The sequence below is a fragment of the Solanum lycopersicum genome, chromosome 2 (genome assembly GCF_036512215.1).
Source record: "Solanum lycopersicum chromosome 2, SLM_r2.1".
In the NCBI taxonomy this organism is placed as follows: Eukaryota; Viridiplantae; Streptophyta; class Magnoliopsida; order Solanales; family Solanaceae; genus Solanum; species Solanum lycopersicum.
Window position 1 is genome coordinate 61,074,474 of NC_090801.1, and position 18,225 is coordinate 61,092,698.

Consider the following 18,225-nt stretch of genomic DNA (forward strand, 5'->3'; position numbering starts at 1 on the left):
AGAAAATAAGTCATAAATCTACTTATTTTTCAGAAAAACATTTTCCTTCATACCAAACACACCCTTAATTTATACTCTATTTTCACATGTACATACTTATATTACAGTTCAAAATTAACTAGACACTAATTTAAAATCCTATTTTCACGTCTGTTGTGACATCATCTCTTATATCGGAATTTTAATAAATGAACAAGGCCTATTCGAACACTCCAACAATTCCATGGAGTTTTAATTTTCTGAAATAACTGGAGTGTGTTCATTATTCATGCTTACGACTTGTTCCAGCAAGGATTATATTTTTGTCCATTTACGTACTATAATTTAGCTACGTTTCCTAATTCCATCCTTCCACTAATACTTACGTAAGATAATTCGAATTTATGCACCTACTCTAAAACTACATATACTCCATTTTACTTACTATATTGGGACAGAAATGATAAAAAATGACATGCAAAGTTTGTCATCCTATCATGAATTTCAGAAAAATCACAAATATGATTTGTTGTCTAGTCTAGCTCTAACTCAATATAATATAATAAATGGCGTATGCAAAACTTTTAATTTGTCAATACCATGTTTGAGGAATTAATTAGCTAACGAATATAGTATAATCTTTTTATAGACTACATTTGCCTGTGGGGCCGACATAATTTTGATATATATGTTGCGTTTTGATCGATCTATTAAATTATTTGATAAAGTTATTGCGAATGAATTACATGTAACAAACTTTTATTGTGTATTTAGGATAGAGTAATGTGAAGAGGATTAGAATCACAAGTTTATAATAAATTTGGAAATAATTTAATTTGAATTTTTCTAATTTATCCTTAATGAATAACTCTAATTACAACCACAAAAATGATATGACATGATTAGAATCACAAGTTTGTAATATCTTATTATGACATGTAAAAATTTCAATCTTTTTTTTTTAGATTGCGAGATAATCAAATTAGATAGATTCACATAATTAGCTAAAACGAAGAAAGTATATATATTTTTCAATGCATACTGTGGAGTACTATTATATTAATTAAGTGAAATGTTTTTGGGAAAATTGTATATAATAGCAAACTATTAATTCAAATAAATGCTATAAATATAGTTTGATTTAACTGTACCCTATAGCAACTTATTTCTATTTTCACCTCTCTCTGGTGGAATCTCGCTCGCCACTCTCTTTTCGGTGGCAGTCTCCCTCGCCTCTCTCGCTTTTATACAAACTCAAATATATAAAATGAGAGAAAATTGTATGAATACATATATTTTCGTTCTCCTCTCTCTCCTCTCCCAAATTTGGTTTGTCACTCTCCCAAATTTCAATCTATTTTCTGGTGAGTTTTGAAGGGGAAGAAGTATTTTTTGCTGATTGAGAAAGGAATGAAAGGAGAGAGAATTACTAATAACCATGACTAATGATATTTGGTCAAAACAAGTAAGAAAGAAAGAGATGATAGAGGAGAGAGAATTACCTACTCATAACCATGGTTAATGATATTTACTTAAGAAAATTAATATGATCAATTAAAAAATTAAATAGACACATGTCAACTATATAAAATAACACTTGAAGAAATTGGAGAAGAGCCTCTTCCGTCAAAGAAGTGGATTATTTCTCTAGATAAAGGCTCTAAAAGGAATGGAATGTTAAATTAGTATATATATATATAAATTCTTAAGAGGTAAAAAATAGAAATGGAGAAGTAATATAAAATGGAGAAAACTAAAATAAAATAATCATCACATGTGCCCCAGAAATTCAAACCCTCATCAAGGATAGCTAAATCTAAGAAAGTTTAATTTTATTTCCACCACTTGACAAAAAAATTAATTTTGTTACTAGATTCCTACCAAATATATTCAGATTTTAAAGCCATGTAGTCAGCTGAGTTTATTGTTTTCTTTTTTTAATTTAAATTCATAGATTATAAATGATTATATACATAAATTATAGATCTAACGTATATTAATATATCTATCAATATAAATATGAAATCTATGTAAAAATTATTGAATTTTCAAAAATCCGCACCTTACACCATAGACCTGCCTTTGAATTCAAGATCATAGAAACTTATCTATATTCCTTCTATTTTTTATTAAGTGAATTGTTGAATCCCTTTTTCTTAGTTTAAAATAAATGAATAATTCAAAGTTAAAAAAAATTATTGAGCTTTTTTCATAATATTTATATCCTTCATTTAATAAAGTTCTTAACTACTAGTGAAAAGACTTGTATAAGTCAAACAGTACACGCTTGTTGTGTTATTATTTGTAACTGACTTCACAAATGCCAAAAGAGGTTTTCACACACTAGCCTGTATTTTAGCTAATCTTCACATTACCGATTACATTAATGTTCAAACACAATTAATGATATCTTTAGACCATTTTTTAAGGTTAAAAAAAACTTAAAAGGTGACTTTACGGAGGGTGGTGGGTGGTTGTTGAGGTTGAGGTGGCCCTTATAGAAGAGATCTCATGTAAAGGCATACAAGAATATTTGCATATTGACTTCAAACAAAGAAAATCCTATTAAATAATGAGAAATTCAGAATATTTATTACTTACTTCCTTTTTAGTTTTTTTGTATACTTAAAAACATAGACTTATAACTCCTTCCTCTCTTCATCTAAGCTTACCTATCTTCTTAATCTCTCATCTTTTTAACAAAATGATGAAAGGGTTGGAATTCTCTGAAAATTCTCCTTCTTTATCCATGGAGCTAGAATATAGAAGTAATGATAAATCATCAGAGTTTGCTATAAGAACATATGTTAAATCCACAATGCCAAGACTCCGATGGACACATGATCTTCATTGCCGCTTTGTGTATGTTGTTGAGCGTCTTGGTGGAGTTGACCGTAAGCTTAACTCTCTCTTTTTATATATATTATATAAAGATTTTACATTCCTCTATTAAAAAAGAAGAGTGAACCTATATATCAAGATGACTTAATAATTTGGTACATATATATATCTTTATATAATTTATTACTGAATTTGTTATGGTACATATATATATATATATATATACTAATAATTAGGAGCAACACCAAAGAGGGTGCTACAAATAATGGATGTGAAGGGCCTTACCATATCTCACATTAAGAGTCACCTTCAGGTAATTAACAAATCATAACTCTTTAATTTTGTTATTTTTCTCTTTTTTCCACCGTTTTGGTGGCTTAAGAAAATGTATTTTTATGATATGAACAGATGTACAAAAACATGAAACATCAAGAGATGCAAGGTATATATCCCTATTTACTTAAATCTTTTTTTATCAAATTTCATTTCTTCTGTATGATTTTGTATATATATATTATATAATTAAAGGAGTGATTAAGGTGCATAATTTAAATTTCACAAAGAAAAAAAATTCAATCGCTTGAAACTTGATTTTATTATCTAAGAAGATGATAAATAGAAAGTACATGAGTAGCAAGCGGTGATGCAATCAAAAAAATATTATTAGAAGTTCCATTTGAGGATTTTTTTTTGTTTCATTTAAGCCTTTTTTTGAGTTTTGCCTGATTCCATATCACCTTCAGGTTAACTAAAATTGAAAAAGGACTTAGAACCTCTTCTACTAAGGCTAGATCTATTGTTAGGGAGACCAAAATTGATTTAATTTTGTCACACATAAGTATGTAATGCCATTGAGTTAATTAATTATATCTACCACCAACTCATTTGACCTTTTTTGATTTTTAATTAACTGAAGCAGAAGCTGCAAATGGGAAAAAGAGAAACAGAATTGATGGTTCAGATTCAATGAATATTCCTCAGCGAAACCTTGTTCGTCGTCACAATCATATCAAAGGCAAAGCTGCCATGTTTGATGGTTCTGATCGAATGAATTTTCCTCAACGAAACCTTGTTCATCGTTACAATCATATCAAAAGCAAAGCTGCCATGTTTGATGGTTCTGATCAAATGAATTTTTCTCAGGGAAACCTTGTTCATTGTTACAATCATAACAATGGCAAAGCCCCCATATTTAATGGTTCCGATGAAATGAATTTTCCACAGGGAAACCTTGTTCATCGTTACAATCATAACAATGGCAAATCTGTGTTTGATGGTTATCTTAATCCGACTGTAACAACTAACTATTTGGACAAAATTCCTTCTAGCTCTACTGCTTTTCCTCCTCCATGGTTCGTCTCATTTTTCTTCTCTTTCTTTTTCCTATTAAAAATGGGAACTATTTTGAGTGTGAACACTTTTTACATCATCAATGTCGTAATAACCTAAAAAATAAGAGATATAACTCTGGAGCTAGTATTGAATTTCAATGATGATATATGAAATTACATGTTTACCCTTTCTAGAAAATCTATGCCAGAGAAGAAGATGGGATTGGAAGGACGATACTACATGTTTAGGGATTTCTTCGATGGAACCATTACTATTCGAGTAATAAACGAAATCATTTATTCACTTTTTATTAATTAACTTTCTTTACTTGACATATATAGTTACAAATGAGAATTTTTTATTTTTATTTTGGCAGGATAGAGATGATGATAATGAAATCGTGCGAGCATATGGTATTAGCAATTTGCCAAATAACAGTGCAACTTCAATGATTGAAGAGGAAGACTCCCATAGCAGTATGTCCTTGGAGCTATCTCTCAGTTCATATATCTCTCTTGACCTCACCCTTGGTTAAAATCATTTGGTCTCTATTATCTCCTTAAGGAAAAAAAAACTATTTTAGTTAATCCTTATCAAGTATATGCTAGTACAAGGAAGTAACCTTCTTGTTTTTGCTTAAACTAACCTAGCTTAGCTAGGTTAGGTAAAACTTTGTAACTTAATTAGTTTTATAATCCATCTGAGACTGTTAAAGGTGCAGTGATGTTTTATGATGTATAAGGGTTTAGTTTCAACTGAAATGTATGTTAATCGACTTATCTAAAAGTTTAAAAAGGTTATAAGTTAGAGAAAGGGTAAGCTAATTTTATGTTTTCAATTATATATTTACAACACCTCGATCCCCTTCATGTGTGGCCTTGAATATTAGTGTTTCTATTTCCTAATCAAGCATGTGAAAAATCTTTTAAATAATGAATAGTAATGGTAAGGCTTAGACTTAATTAGGACCTCATCCGTTCTGATCTATACCATGTTAATTAATTAAAGTGTGTGTGACTATATCATCTAGAAGTTAAACGCGAGGAGCCTAATTGCTTACCCTATAAACGCGAGGAGCCTAATTGCAATGAAGGAAAAACCATAAGCATCAGCTGATGAACAGAATGAATAGTTTTAGCACCTTTTATTGCCTTTTTTGGTGGTTTTGGTGGTGTTGTAGGTGCAATTACGCCTCCATTTGGTTTAGGAGCCGGCGTTGGTGGATTAAGTGATAGTATTAGAGGTCCTTTTGGAAGTAGTTTTGGTCCTTTAGCTGGAAATGGTGGAACAAGTAGTGCTTGAGCTGGAACTGGAACGGGAAGTTGAAGTGAATTAGGTTCTGGTATTAATGAAGGGTTTGAAGATAATTGTGGAAATAATCCTAATGATGAAATTGAAGGTGACCTAGGTGAGGGAGGTGATGCAACAATTAAAAATGATATTCACTACCGTTGAACTTAAACTCACTAATTATTAATAAAAGATCGCTAAAACATACCATATAGTAGTATAAATTCGTTCAAAGAACATATATTATATCTGTTTAGTTTCTATGAACTAGAACAAATAATAGTAGTAACTTCAAATTGCACCTAGGAGAATAATTTATGTTTTATTATATTCGAATGTTATCTATAGCAAGAAATAAATTATATATGTTTAGTTTCTATGAACTAGAACAAATAATAGTAGTAACTTCAAATTGCACCTACGAGAATAATTTATGTTTTATTATATTCGAATGTTATCTATAGCAAGAAATATATTGAGTAAGATACTCTTGATCGTTCAATTAATGAAAGTATGCGTCCAATCATGGCCTATTGATGGCTATTCTTTATTTGTTGTTGGGTAAATCATCTCAATCAACCCTTTGGCCTTTCCATGAGCAGAATAATTTTGTGTTTCCTTTTTCACAAATTTTTCATCCTATAATGAATTATAGGTTGAACATATCATAAAATTCCGTGAAATTATTCTTTGTAATCAAAATTCAAAAAGACTTACTGTTAAATTAAACTCTCTTCAAGATGAACTCAATTTTTTGCAAGAAAAAAAAACCTCGATACACAAGTAGACAAAACATGACAACAGACTCGTGACTAATTCTCTTTTTTTGTTGTATAGCATAGAATTCCTTCCATCTTACCTACCTCTCATCTTTTTTTAATATGATCATGGGCTTCATCTTTTTTTAATATGATGATAGGGCTAGGGAATATTTACACACAAATTTATAATGAATTCAGTTTTACGCTAAAATCATATTTGTTACTCTAATATTAGTAATTCAAGTCAAATTATAGGATCGAAAATTGATTGCCCTTTCTAATATATGATATGTAATTAATTTACTGTACAAGATAAAAGTTTGTGTGTACAATAATATACTGTATTTTTTTATATATAGTGAATTGTTCATTTTTTTTGTTTTGAATTAAATTAATTGACTGAATAACATTAAATTTGTGGAGAGAAAAGATTAAATTTGTGTATATATATAGTATATACTGTGATTTTTTAATTTTGATTTGAGATAAGTATTTCGATCTTAGAAAGCTCAAATTTATTTTAATTCTAGTAATTAGTTTCTTGCTTAAATTATGAGTAAGTTAGCTTTCCTCATCTTTATTTCTTTCAAAATCTAGTACTACATTCACATTTACGTCCATAAAATATAGAAAATCAAATTCTCATGTTTATTCACTACTCTACATATTATTCATGCTTACCCACATTAGGCAACATATATATTTTGATATATTGTGATCGATCTAATTATATTTAAAAAAATTATCACGAATGAGCCACATGCCTAATAGATTTTTAACGTGTTATCTTATTACTTGTTCAGTTTTTAATTGATACACCTATTAAAAAATGATGATTGATAAAATGAGTTTATCATTTTAGCCTATTAATTATAAAGTGCATGAATTAAAAAACTTGAAATTTTCAAAAAGTAATTAATTGAGGATATAATAGATAAAAAAAAGGGATATTTTCTTAATTTATCAAAATGGACAAGCAACAAGGACAACCCAAAAAAAAGTAGACAAGTAATTAATGAAATAAAGAGCGTTATTTGTTTATATTATAAAAATATTTGTATTTCCATTTTTTTTTTGTCAATTTACAATTCAAAATATAATTAATTAAATTTCTCATTTTATACTGACAATTGTTCTTTTTTAATCGTAAATATCGTTTAGTTCTAGGAATTTTTTTTTCTTTTCATGTGCACGGTCAGTCAAAGGAGTGGATTACTTGTCTAGATAAAGGCTCTAGGAATGGAACGGTAAATTAGTAAAAAAATTCTTTTTTTTAATTTAATATAGAATGAAGAAAAAAAATAAAATTATTAAAATATATATTTTTTTTAAAATTTATAATTTCTTAAGTGATAAAAAACAAAAATGGAGAACTAATATAGAATGAAGAAAAAAATAATAAAATTATTTAAAATATATATTTTTTTTAATTTATAATTTCTTAAGGGATAAAAAACAAAAATGGAGAACTAATATAGAATGAAGAAAAAAATTATAAAAAATTATTAAAAATATATATTTTTTTAAATTTATAATTTCTTAAGGGATAAAAACAAAAATGGAGAATTAATATAGAATGAAGAAAAAAAATAAAATTATTAAAAATATATATATTTTTTTAATTTATAATTTCTTAAGGGATAAAAACAAAAATGGAGAACCGATATAGAATGAAGAAAAAAATAATAAAATAATTATCATGTGTCCCAGAGGTTCAAACCTTCAGATGGAGGATAGCTAAACCTAAGCAAGTTTAATTTTATTTCTACCATTTGACCAAAAAATTATTTTGTTACTAGATTCTTACTAAATATATTTGAAATCTTAATGCCACGTACTAAGTTCATTATTCTCTTTTTTGAGTTTATATTCATACATTATAAATGGTTATATACACAAATTATATATTTAACGATTATTTTAATAGATTTATCAATATAAATTCAGAATATATGAAAAAATTATCAAATTTGTGCGTAGAACACACAAATTTGTTTTTATATTTTAAAATTGCTCCGACGCATCATATCGTAGTATAAATAAGTACTCATTGACTAATTTGAAACTTTATATATATATATATATATATATATATATATATATATATATATATATATATATATATATATATATATATATATATATATATATATATATATATGAGAATGATTTTTATCCGAGTAAACAGTGGTATGAATTGAGAAGTCTATGATTTTTCAATTATTGAAAGAAAAGTAAGTAAATGTGTGCAGTGATGCAATCTAAAAAAGATAGTCACTTCTTCAAGAATCTTTTTATGTTGTATTTGACCTAGGAGTTTTTTCTAACTCCATATTCCGTAGGATAAAAAGGATAAAAATAAATAAATATGTGTAATTAGTTGTGTTTGACTACACAGGCAAACCTATAACATATATATGTAACAGTTTCGATTAGGTTTTTTTTTACTTCAATTAGTAACTGAAAAGTTTGACACTACCCTCATCATTGTGCAGTCAATTGTAGCTTTTTTTTAGTTACCTTCAAGCTGGAGTTTTTGCTTTCCTCCTCCCCTATGCACCCCCTTGTCGATCCCTTTTTGTATTACTACTCTATTAACAGAGTTTTAAAAAAGAAGACTTTTTAATCTTTCTAGATCGTTGATCACCAGATGCTTGCTAATGGGTATCGCGTCTTTCCAGTGAAGTAGAACCGTCTTCACGGGGCCTCAACAATTTCGGTGTGAAGTCCAAAGTGTGCCGGACCTGGTTAAATTGAAGAGCTTGCTGTGGAGATAGATTTTCGGTTTGTAAACCGAATGTCTCACCTGACGACTCTAGACTTGAGTTCCGAAACCACTGGTTCTGAATTAAAGTTATATTAAATTCAATTCAAAATAGAATTAATTCAATTTCTCATTTCATACTTAAAATTGTTCTTTTTGAAACCTTAAATATCGTTTAGTTCTAAGAAAATCTTTTTCTTTTCATGTGCACTGTTAGTCAAAGGAAGGAAGAGGCTCCTCTCCTGTAATGATCTTTCTAGTTTCTTCAAGTGTTATCTTATATAATTGACATGTGTCTATTTATTTTTGTAATGAACCAGATTAATTTTTCTGACCAGATACCATTAACCATTATTATTACTAATTCTCTGTCACCTCTCATCTCTTACTTTCTCACCTTTTTTTTTCACCAAATATCATTAGTCATGGATATTAGCAATTCTCTCTCCTTCCATTCTCTTCTCAATCAGCAAAGAATTACTTCGTTCCATTCAAAATTCTCCAAAAACAGATAGAGCAATCAAACATCATTCGTGTAAATCAAACAATTAAAAATTAAAATTACACCAATATATTAATGTTTTAAACTTACATATGAACAACTAGGGAGAGTCTCAAGAGAAAGACTGAAATGTAGTGATTAGCCCCAATTAAAGATTACAATCATATTTATTACAAGAAAAGAAGACCCAAAAAATAAATGGAGAATTTCACCGAAAAAATATATGAAAAAATATTTTTCTACCCATTTTTCGTGCCCTTTCTAGATCTTTTAGTTAATTTTTGCAAAATTTCCAAATTGAAAAAGAAATGATGTTATGAAGAAGACGATAGAGTTTTGTGGAACCAAGCTTCAAATAAGTAGTCTCATGGATTGAATTTATTATATTTTATAACCTTAATTCATCCTTTGAATTTGTCTTCTTTTATCACGGTGTGAAATTAATGAAAAGGAAAGGTGATTTGTTGTTAACAAAGCAATTTTTTGTATACGAGAAAATGTTTGTTGCATAATTAAGTGAGAAAGAAAGAGATGAAAGTTGAGAGAAGAGAGAAGAGAGAGAATTACTAAAAACCATCGCTAATAATATTTAGTCAAGAAAATTAATCTGATCCATTAAAAAATTAAATAATCACATGTCAACTATATAAGAGAGCACTTGGAGAAACTAGAGAGATCATTACTGGAGAGGAGCCTCTTCCGTCAAAAGATTGAATTATTTATCTAGATAAAGACTCTAAAAGAAATGAAATGATAAATTAGGATATATATATATATATATATATATTAATTATTTTATTTTTGTAGTATTTAATTTCTAAAGAGATTAAAAAAAACAAAAATGGAGAAGTAATAAAGAATGGAGAAAAAAAAACTATCATCATATGTGCCCCAGAGATTCAAATCCTCATCAAGGAGGGTAGCTAAATCTAAGAAAGTTTGATTTTATTTCTACCACTTGACCAAAAAATTAATTTTATTACTAGATTTCTACCAAATATATAAGAGATCTTAACGCCCACTGAGTTCACTATTTTCTTTTTTGAGTTTATATTCATAGATTATAAATGGTTATACACACAAATTAGACATCTAACGAATATTAAATAAATTTGTCAATATAAATACAAAATCTATGTAAAAATTATCAAATTTCCAAAAATCTGCACCTTACACTATAGATCCTCCTTTAAATTCAAGATCATAGAAGCCTATCTATATTCCTTCTATTTTGTATTAAGTGAATAGTTGAATCTCATTTTCATAGTTTAAAATAAATGGATAATTCAAAGTTTAAAAAAATTATTGAGCTTTTTTCAAAATATTTACCCTTCATTTAATAAAGTTCTTAACTACTAAAGAAAAGACTTGTATAAGTCATACAGTACACGCTTCAATTCCTTATACATTTTCTTCCTTTTTTTTAGAGTCATCTAATTATGGGTGCAAAGTTGAACAAAATTTTTAAAAAAAAAATCAGCTTCATAATCAAAATTCACAAGACTTGGAAAATTTTTACGTAAGAAAATCCTAATTGTAAATTTAAAAGCCTTGACACAAAGAGACAAAATGGTGACAACAGTGACTAGCTAGCTAACTCCGTTATATTTATCTCCCTTTTTAGTTTTTTCTTTATACTTAAAAACTTAGATTTATAACTCCTTTATTTCTTCATCTAACTTAGCTATCTTCCTAACCTCTCATCTTTTCACAGAATGATTCTCTAAAAATTCTCCATTCTTTATCCATGGAGCTAGGAAACAGCAGTAGCGATAAGTCGTCAGAATTTGTCATAAGAGAATACGTTAAACCAAGAATGCCAAGACTCCGAGGGAGTGATGATCTTCATCGCCACTTTGTGCATTATGTTCATCATCTTGGTGGAGTTGATCGTAAGCTTAACTTTCTCTTCTTCTTCTTTTTTAAAGATTTTACATTCCACTATTAAAAAAGAGGAGTGGATCTATATGTCATGATGACTTAATAATTTGGTATATATATATACTAATAATTAGGAGCAACACCAAAGATGGTGCTACAAATAATGGATGTGAAGGGCCTTACTATATCTCACATTAAAAGTCACCTTCAGGTAATTATCAAATCTTAACCCTTTAATTTTGTTCTTCTTTATTTTTTTTCCACCTTAAGAAAATGTATTTTTATGATATGAACAGATGTACAGAAGCTTGAAACATCAAGAGATGCAAGGTATATCTCTTTTTACTTAATTTTTTCCATCAAATTCCATTTCTTCTATATGAATTTGTATATATATATATATATATATATATATATATATATATATATATATATATATATATATATATATATATATATAAAGTTAGAGGAGTGATTAAGGTGCATAATTTAAATTTTGCGATTTTTTTCAACCGCTTGAAACTTGATTTTATTAGCTAAGAAGATGATAAAATAGAAAGTAAATGAGTAGTCCAGCGGTGAAGCAATCAAGAAAAAAAATGTTATTTGAAGTTCCATTTGAGGAATTTTTTTTATGTTTCATTTTAGCCTTTTTGAGTTTTGCCAGATTCCATATCACCTTTAGGATTGCTAAAATTGAAAAAAGGACTTAGAACTACTTTTTCTAAGGCTAGATTTATTGTTAAGGAGACCAAAATTGATTTAATTTTGTCACATATAAGTATGTAACGCCATTGAGTTAATTAATTACGTCTACCACCAACTCATTTGACCTTTTTGGTTTTTAATTAACTGAAGCAGAAGTTGCAAATGGGAGAAAGATAAAGAGAATTGGTGGTTCAAATTCAATGAATATTCCTCAGGGAAACCTTGTTCATCGTTACAATCATATCAATGGCAAAGCCCCTATGATTGATGGTTCCGATCAAATGAATTTTCCACAGGGAAACCTTGCTAACGGTTACAATCATATCAAAGGCAAAGCCGCTGTGTTTGATGGTTCCGATCAAATGAATTTTCCACAGGGAAACCTTGTTCATCGTTACAGTCGTATCAATGGCAAAGCCGCTGTGTTTGATGGTTCCGATCAAATGAATTTTCCACAGGAAAACCTTGTTCATCGCTACAATCATAACAATGGAAAATCTGTGTTTGATGGTCATCTTAATCCGACTGTAACAACTAACTATTTGGACAAAATTGCTTCCAGCTCTACTGTTTTTCCTCCTCCATGGTTTGTCTCATATTTCTTCTCTTCCTTTTTTCAGTTAAAAATGGAACTATTTTTTAGTGTGAACATTTTTTACACCATTAATGTTGTAATAATCTGAAAAATAGATAACTCCGGAGCTAGTATTGAATTTCAATGATGATATATGAAATTACATGTTTACCCCTTCCAGGAAACCTATGCCAGAGAAGAAGATGGGATTGGAAGGACGATGCTACATGTTTAGGGATTTCTTCGATGGAACCATTACTATTCGAGTAATAAACGAAATCCTTAATTCACTTTTATTAATTAACTTTCTTTACTTGACATATATAGTTACAAATGATAATTTTATTTTTGTTTGGGCAGGATGGAGATAATGATAATAAAATCGTGCGAGCATATGGTATTAGCAATTTGCCAAATAAGAGTGCAACTTCAATGATTGAAGAGGAAGACTCCTATAGCACTATGTCCTTGGAGTTATCTCTCAGTTCAGATATCTCTCTTGACCTTATTCTTGGTTGAAATCCTTTGGTCTCTTTCATTTCCTCAAGGGAAAAAACAAAATAAAAAGTTCTTTTAATTAATCCTTATTAAGTATATGCTTATACAAGAAACTTGTTTCTGTTTAAGCTAACCTAGGTTGATTGAAACTTTGCAACTTAATTAGACTAATTAAGTAAAGCGATAATTTATAATGTATAAGGAAGTAGTTTCAACTAAAATGTAAACTAATCAAATTATCTCTAAGTTTAAAAAGGTTATTTGTCAGAGAAAAGGTAAGCTAATTTTATGTTTTTAATTATATATTAACGATACCTCGATCCTCTTCATGTGTGGGCTTGAATATTAGTGTTTTTAATCCCCAACCAAGCATGTGAAAAATCTTTATCATAATGCATAGTAATGATAAGGCTTAGACTTAATTAGGACCTCATGTGATCTAGTTATACCATGTTAATTCACTAAAGTGTGTGTGACTATATCATCTAGAAATTAAAAATGAAAAGACCTTATTATAAATTAATTATATTGGAACCTTATAAGTAAATTTTATAACCCGAATTCTTCCTTTGAATTGTTTTTTTATCATGGTGTGAAATTAATGAAAAGGAACAGTGACTTGTTGTTAACAAAACAATTTTTTTACGAGAGAAAACGTTTGTTGCACTATTAAGTGAGAAAGAAAGAGATTAGAGATGAGAGAGGAGAAAAGAGATAATTACTAATAACCATGGTTAATAATATTTAGTCAAGAAATTAATTTAATCAATTAAAAAATTAAATAAACACGTGTTAACTATATAAGAGAGCACTTGAGAAAACTGAGAGACCATTACTGGAGAGGAGCCTCTTCCGTCAAAGGAGTGGTAAATAAGTATGTGTGTGTGTATATATGTATATATATATATATATATATATATATATATATATATATATATATATATATATATATATATATATATATTTTGTAATAAATAATTTCTTAAGAGATAAAAAAACAAAAATGGAGAAGCAATATAGAATGGAGAAAAAAAAATTACCATCATATGTGCCCCAAAGATTCAAACTGTCATCAAGGAGGATAGTTTAATTTTATTTCTACCACTTGACCAAAAAATTAATTTGGTTACTAGATTCCTACCAAATATATTTCAGATTTTAACGCCATGTAGTCAGCTGAGTTCATTGTTTTTTTTTTTGAGTTTAAATTAATAGATTATAAATGGTTATTTATACACACAAATTAGACATCTAACGGATATTTAATAAATTTATCAATATAAATACGAAATCGATGGCAAAATTATCAAATTTCCAAAAATCCGCACCTTACACTATAGATCCTCCTTTGAATTCAAGATCATTGAAGCTTATCTATATTCCTTCTATTTTTTATTAAGTGAATAGTTGAATCTCATTTTCATAGTTTAATATAAATAAATAATTCAAAGCTTAAAAAAATTATTGAGCTTTTTTCAAAATATTTACTCTTCATTTAATAAAGTTCTTAACTACTAAAGAAAAGACTTGTATAAGTTATACAATACACGCTTGTTGTGTTAATTATTTGTAACTGACTTCATCAGATGCCAAAAGAAGTTTTCACACACTAATTTTGTATTTTAGCTAATCTTCACATTGACAATTACATCTATGTTCAAACACTATTAATGATATCTTTAGACCCTTTTCTTAAGGTCAAAACAAACTTAAAAAGTAACTTTAAGGAGGGTGGTGGGGGGTTGTTGAGGTTGAGGTGGCCATTATAGAAGAGATCTCATGTAAGGACACACAAGAATGTTTCGATACTGACTTCAAACAAAGAATATAATGTCCTATTAAGTAATAAGAAATTCAGAATGTTTTTTAATAATACTACATTTTCTTCCTTTTTTTTTAAAGTCATCTAATTATGAGTGCAAAGTTGAACAATTCTCCTTCTTTATCGATGGAGCTAGGAAACAGCAGTAGCGATAAATCATCAAAATTTTCCATAAGAGCATATGTTAAACCCAGAATGCCAAGACTCCGATGGACTGATGATCTTCATCGCCGCTTTGTGCATGCTGTTGATCATCTTGGTGGAGTTGATCGTAAGCTTAACTTTCTCTCTCTTTTTTTTTTTAAGATTTTACATTCCACTATTAACAAAGAGGAGTGGATCTATATGTCATGATGACTTAATAATTTGGTATATATATATACTAATAATTAGGAGCAACACCAAAGATGGTGCTACAAATAATGGATGTGAAGGGCATTACTATATCTCACATTAAGAGTCACCTTCAGGTAATTATCGGATCTTAACCCTTTAATTTTGTTCTTCTTTATTTTTTTCCACCTTAAGAAAATATATTTTTATGATATAAACAGATGTACAGAAGCTTGAAACATCAAGAGATGCAAGGTATATATCTCTTTTTACTTAATTTTTTCCATCAAATTCCATTTCTTCTATATGATTTTGTATGTACTAGTTATATATATATAAAATTAAAGGAGTGATTTAGGTGCATAATTTAAATTTTGCGATTTTTTTTTCAATCGCTTGAAACTTGATTTTATTATCTAAGTAGATGATAAAATAGAAAGTAAATGAGTAGTGAGCGATGAAGCAATCAAGAAAAAAAAAATGTTATTTGAAGTTCCATTTGAGGAAATTTTTTTTATGTTTCATTTTAGCCTTTTTGAGTTTTGCCTGATTCCATATCACCTTTACGATTGCTAAAATTGAAAAAAGGACATAGAACTACTTTTACTAAGGCTAGATTTATTGTTAGGGAGACCCAAATTGATTTTATTTCGTCACATATATATAACGCCATTGAATTAATTAATTACATCTACCACCAACTCATTTGACCTTTTTTGTTTTAAATTAACTGAAGAATATGCTGCAAATGGGAGAAAGAGAAACAGAATTGATGGTTCAGATTCAATGAATATTCCTCAAGGAAACCTTGTTCATCGTTACAATCATATCAATGGCAAAGCCGCTGTGTTTGATAGTTCCGATCAAATGAATTTTCCTCAGGGAAACCTTGTTCACCGTTACAATCATAACAATGGCAAAGCCGCTGTGTTTGATGGTTCCGATCAAATGAATTTTCCACAGGGAAACCTTGTTCACTGTTACAATCATAACAATGGCAAAGCCGCTATGTTTGATGGTTCCGATCAAATGAATTTTCCTCAGGGAAACCTTGTTCATTGTTACAATCATAACAATGGCAAAGCCCCCATATTTAATGGTTCCGATGAAATGAATTTTCCACAGGGAAACCTTGTTCATCGTTACAATCATAACAATGGCAAATCTGTGTTTGATGGTTATCTTAATCCGACTGTAACAACTAACTATTTGGACAAAATTCCTTCCAGCTCTACTGCTTTTCCTCCTCCATGGTTCGTCTCATTTTTCTTCTCTTTCTTTTTCCTATTAAAAATGGGAACTATTTTGAGTGTGAACACTTTTTACATCATCAATGTCGTAATAACCTAAAAAATAAGAGATATAACTCCGGAGCTAGTATTGAATTTCAATGATGATGTATGAAATTACATGTTTACCCCTTCCAGGAAACCTATGCCAGAGAAGAAGATGGGATTAGAAGGACGATGCTACATGTTTAGGGATTTTTTCGATGGAACCATTACTATTCGAGTAACAAACGAAATCCTTAATTCATTTTTTATTAATTAACTTTCTTTACTTGACATATATAGTTACAAATGAGAATTTTATTTTTGTTTGGATAGGATGGAGATGATGATAATAAAATCGTGCGAGCATATGGCATTAGCAATTTGCCTAATGAGAGTGCAACTTCAATGATTAAAGAGGAAGACTCCCATAGCACTATGTCCTTGGCGCTATCTCTCAGTTCAGATATCTCTCTTGACCTCACCCTTGGTTGAAATCCTTTGGTCTCTTCTATTTCCTCAAGGGAAAAAACAAAGAAAAACTCTTTTAGTTAATCCTTATTAAGTATATGCTAATACAAGAAATTTGTTTCTGTGTAAACTAACCTAGCTTAGCTATGTTAATTGAAACTTTTGCAACTTCATTAGATTAAAGGTGCAGTGATAATTTATATTGTATAAGGGTTTAATTTCAACTGAATGTTAATCAACTTATCTCTAAGTATAAAAAGGTTATAAGTTAGAGAAAAGGTAATCTAATTGTATGTTTTTAATTATATATTTACGACACCTCGATCCCCTTCATGTGTGGGCTTGAATATTAGTGTTTCTAATCCACAACCAAGCATGTGAAAAATCTTTATCATAATGCATAGTAATGGTAAGGCTTAGACTTAATTTGGACCTCATCTATTCTGATCTATACCATGTTAATTATCTAAAGTGTGTGTGACTATATCAGCTAGAAATTAAAAATTAAAAGTCCTTATTATAAATTAATTATATTGAACTTTATAATTAAATTTTATAACCCGAATTCTTCCTTTGAATTGTCTTTTTTTTTATCATGGTGTGACATTAATGAAAAGTAACAGTGACTTGTTGTTAACAAAACAATTTTTTTACGGGAGAAAATGTTTGTTGCACTATAAGTGAGAAAGAAAGAGATTAGAGATGAGAGGGGAGAGAAGAGAGAATTACTAATAGCCATGGTCAATTGTATTTAGTCAAGAAAATTAATCTAATCAATTAAAAAATTAAATAGACACATGTCAACTAAATAAGAGAGCACTTGGGAAAACTGAGATATCATTACTGGAGAGAAGCCTCTTCCGTCAAAGGAGTGGATTATTCTTTAGATAAAGGCTCTAAAAGGAATGGAATGGTAAATTAGTATATATATATATATATATATATATATATATATATATATATATATATATATATATATATATATATATATATATATATATATATATATAAAATTCTTAAGAGATAAAAAATAAAATGGAGAAGTAATATTATATGCCCGAGAGATTCAAACCGTTATCAAGGAGGATAGTTTAATTTTATTTATATCACATGAACAAAAAATTAATTTTGTTACTAGATTCCTACCAAATATATTTGAGCTCTTAGCGCTATATAGTTCGCTGATCAGTTCACTGTT

The 18,225-nt window shown here is 28.7% G+C and overlaps 2 protein-coding genes and 1 long non-coding RNA gene across 3 annotated transcripts; all 3 read left to right on the plus strand.

Annotated features, from left to right (window-relative positions):
* Window positions 1-3,225: 3,225 nt before the first annotated feature.
* On the plus strand, window positions 3,226-4,865 carry LOC104645794 (uncharacterized). The gene is made up of 3 exons (XR_011215160.1): window positions 3,226-3,262; window positions 3,740-4,431; window positions 4,529-4,865. It is a non-coding gene; the product is annotated as an uncharacterized lncRNA (long non-coding RNA).
* Window positions 4,866-11,644: 6,779 nt separating this feature from the next.
* LOC138342319 (uncharacterized) lies at window positions 11,645-13,404 on the plus strand. The gene is made up of 4 exons (XM_069294652.1): window positions 11,645-11,680; window positions 12,212-12,644; window positions 12,814-12,898; window positions 12,993-13,404. The coding sequence occupies exons 1-4, from the start codon at window positions 11,647-11,649 to the stop codon at window positions 13,149-13,151; spliced, it is 711 nt and encodes a 236-aa protein (XP_069150753.1). The 5' UTR covers window positions 11,645-11,646; the 3' UTR covers window positions 13,152-13,404.
* Window positions 13,405-15,042: 1,638 nt separating this feature from the next.
* LOC138342185 (uncharacterized) lies at window positions 15,043-17,051 on the plus strand. The gene is made up of 4 exons (XM_069294395.1): window positions 15,043-15,223; window positions 16,022-16,538; window positions 16,713-16,797; window positions 16,893-17,051. Exons 1-4 carry the CDS (start codon window positions 15,043-15,045, stop codon window positions 17,049-17,051), a joined length of 942 nt encoding a protein of 313 aa, XP_069150496.1.
* The last annotated feature ends 1,174 nt before the right edge of the window (window positions 17,052-18,225 follow it).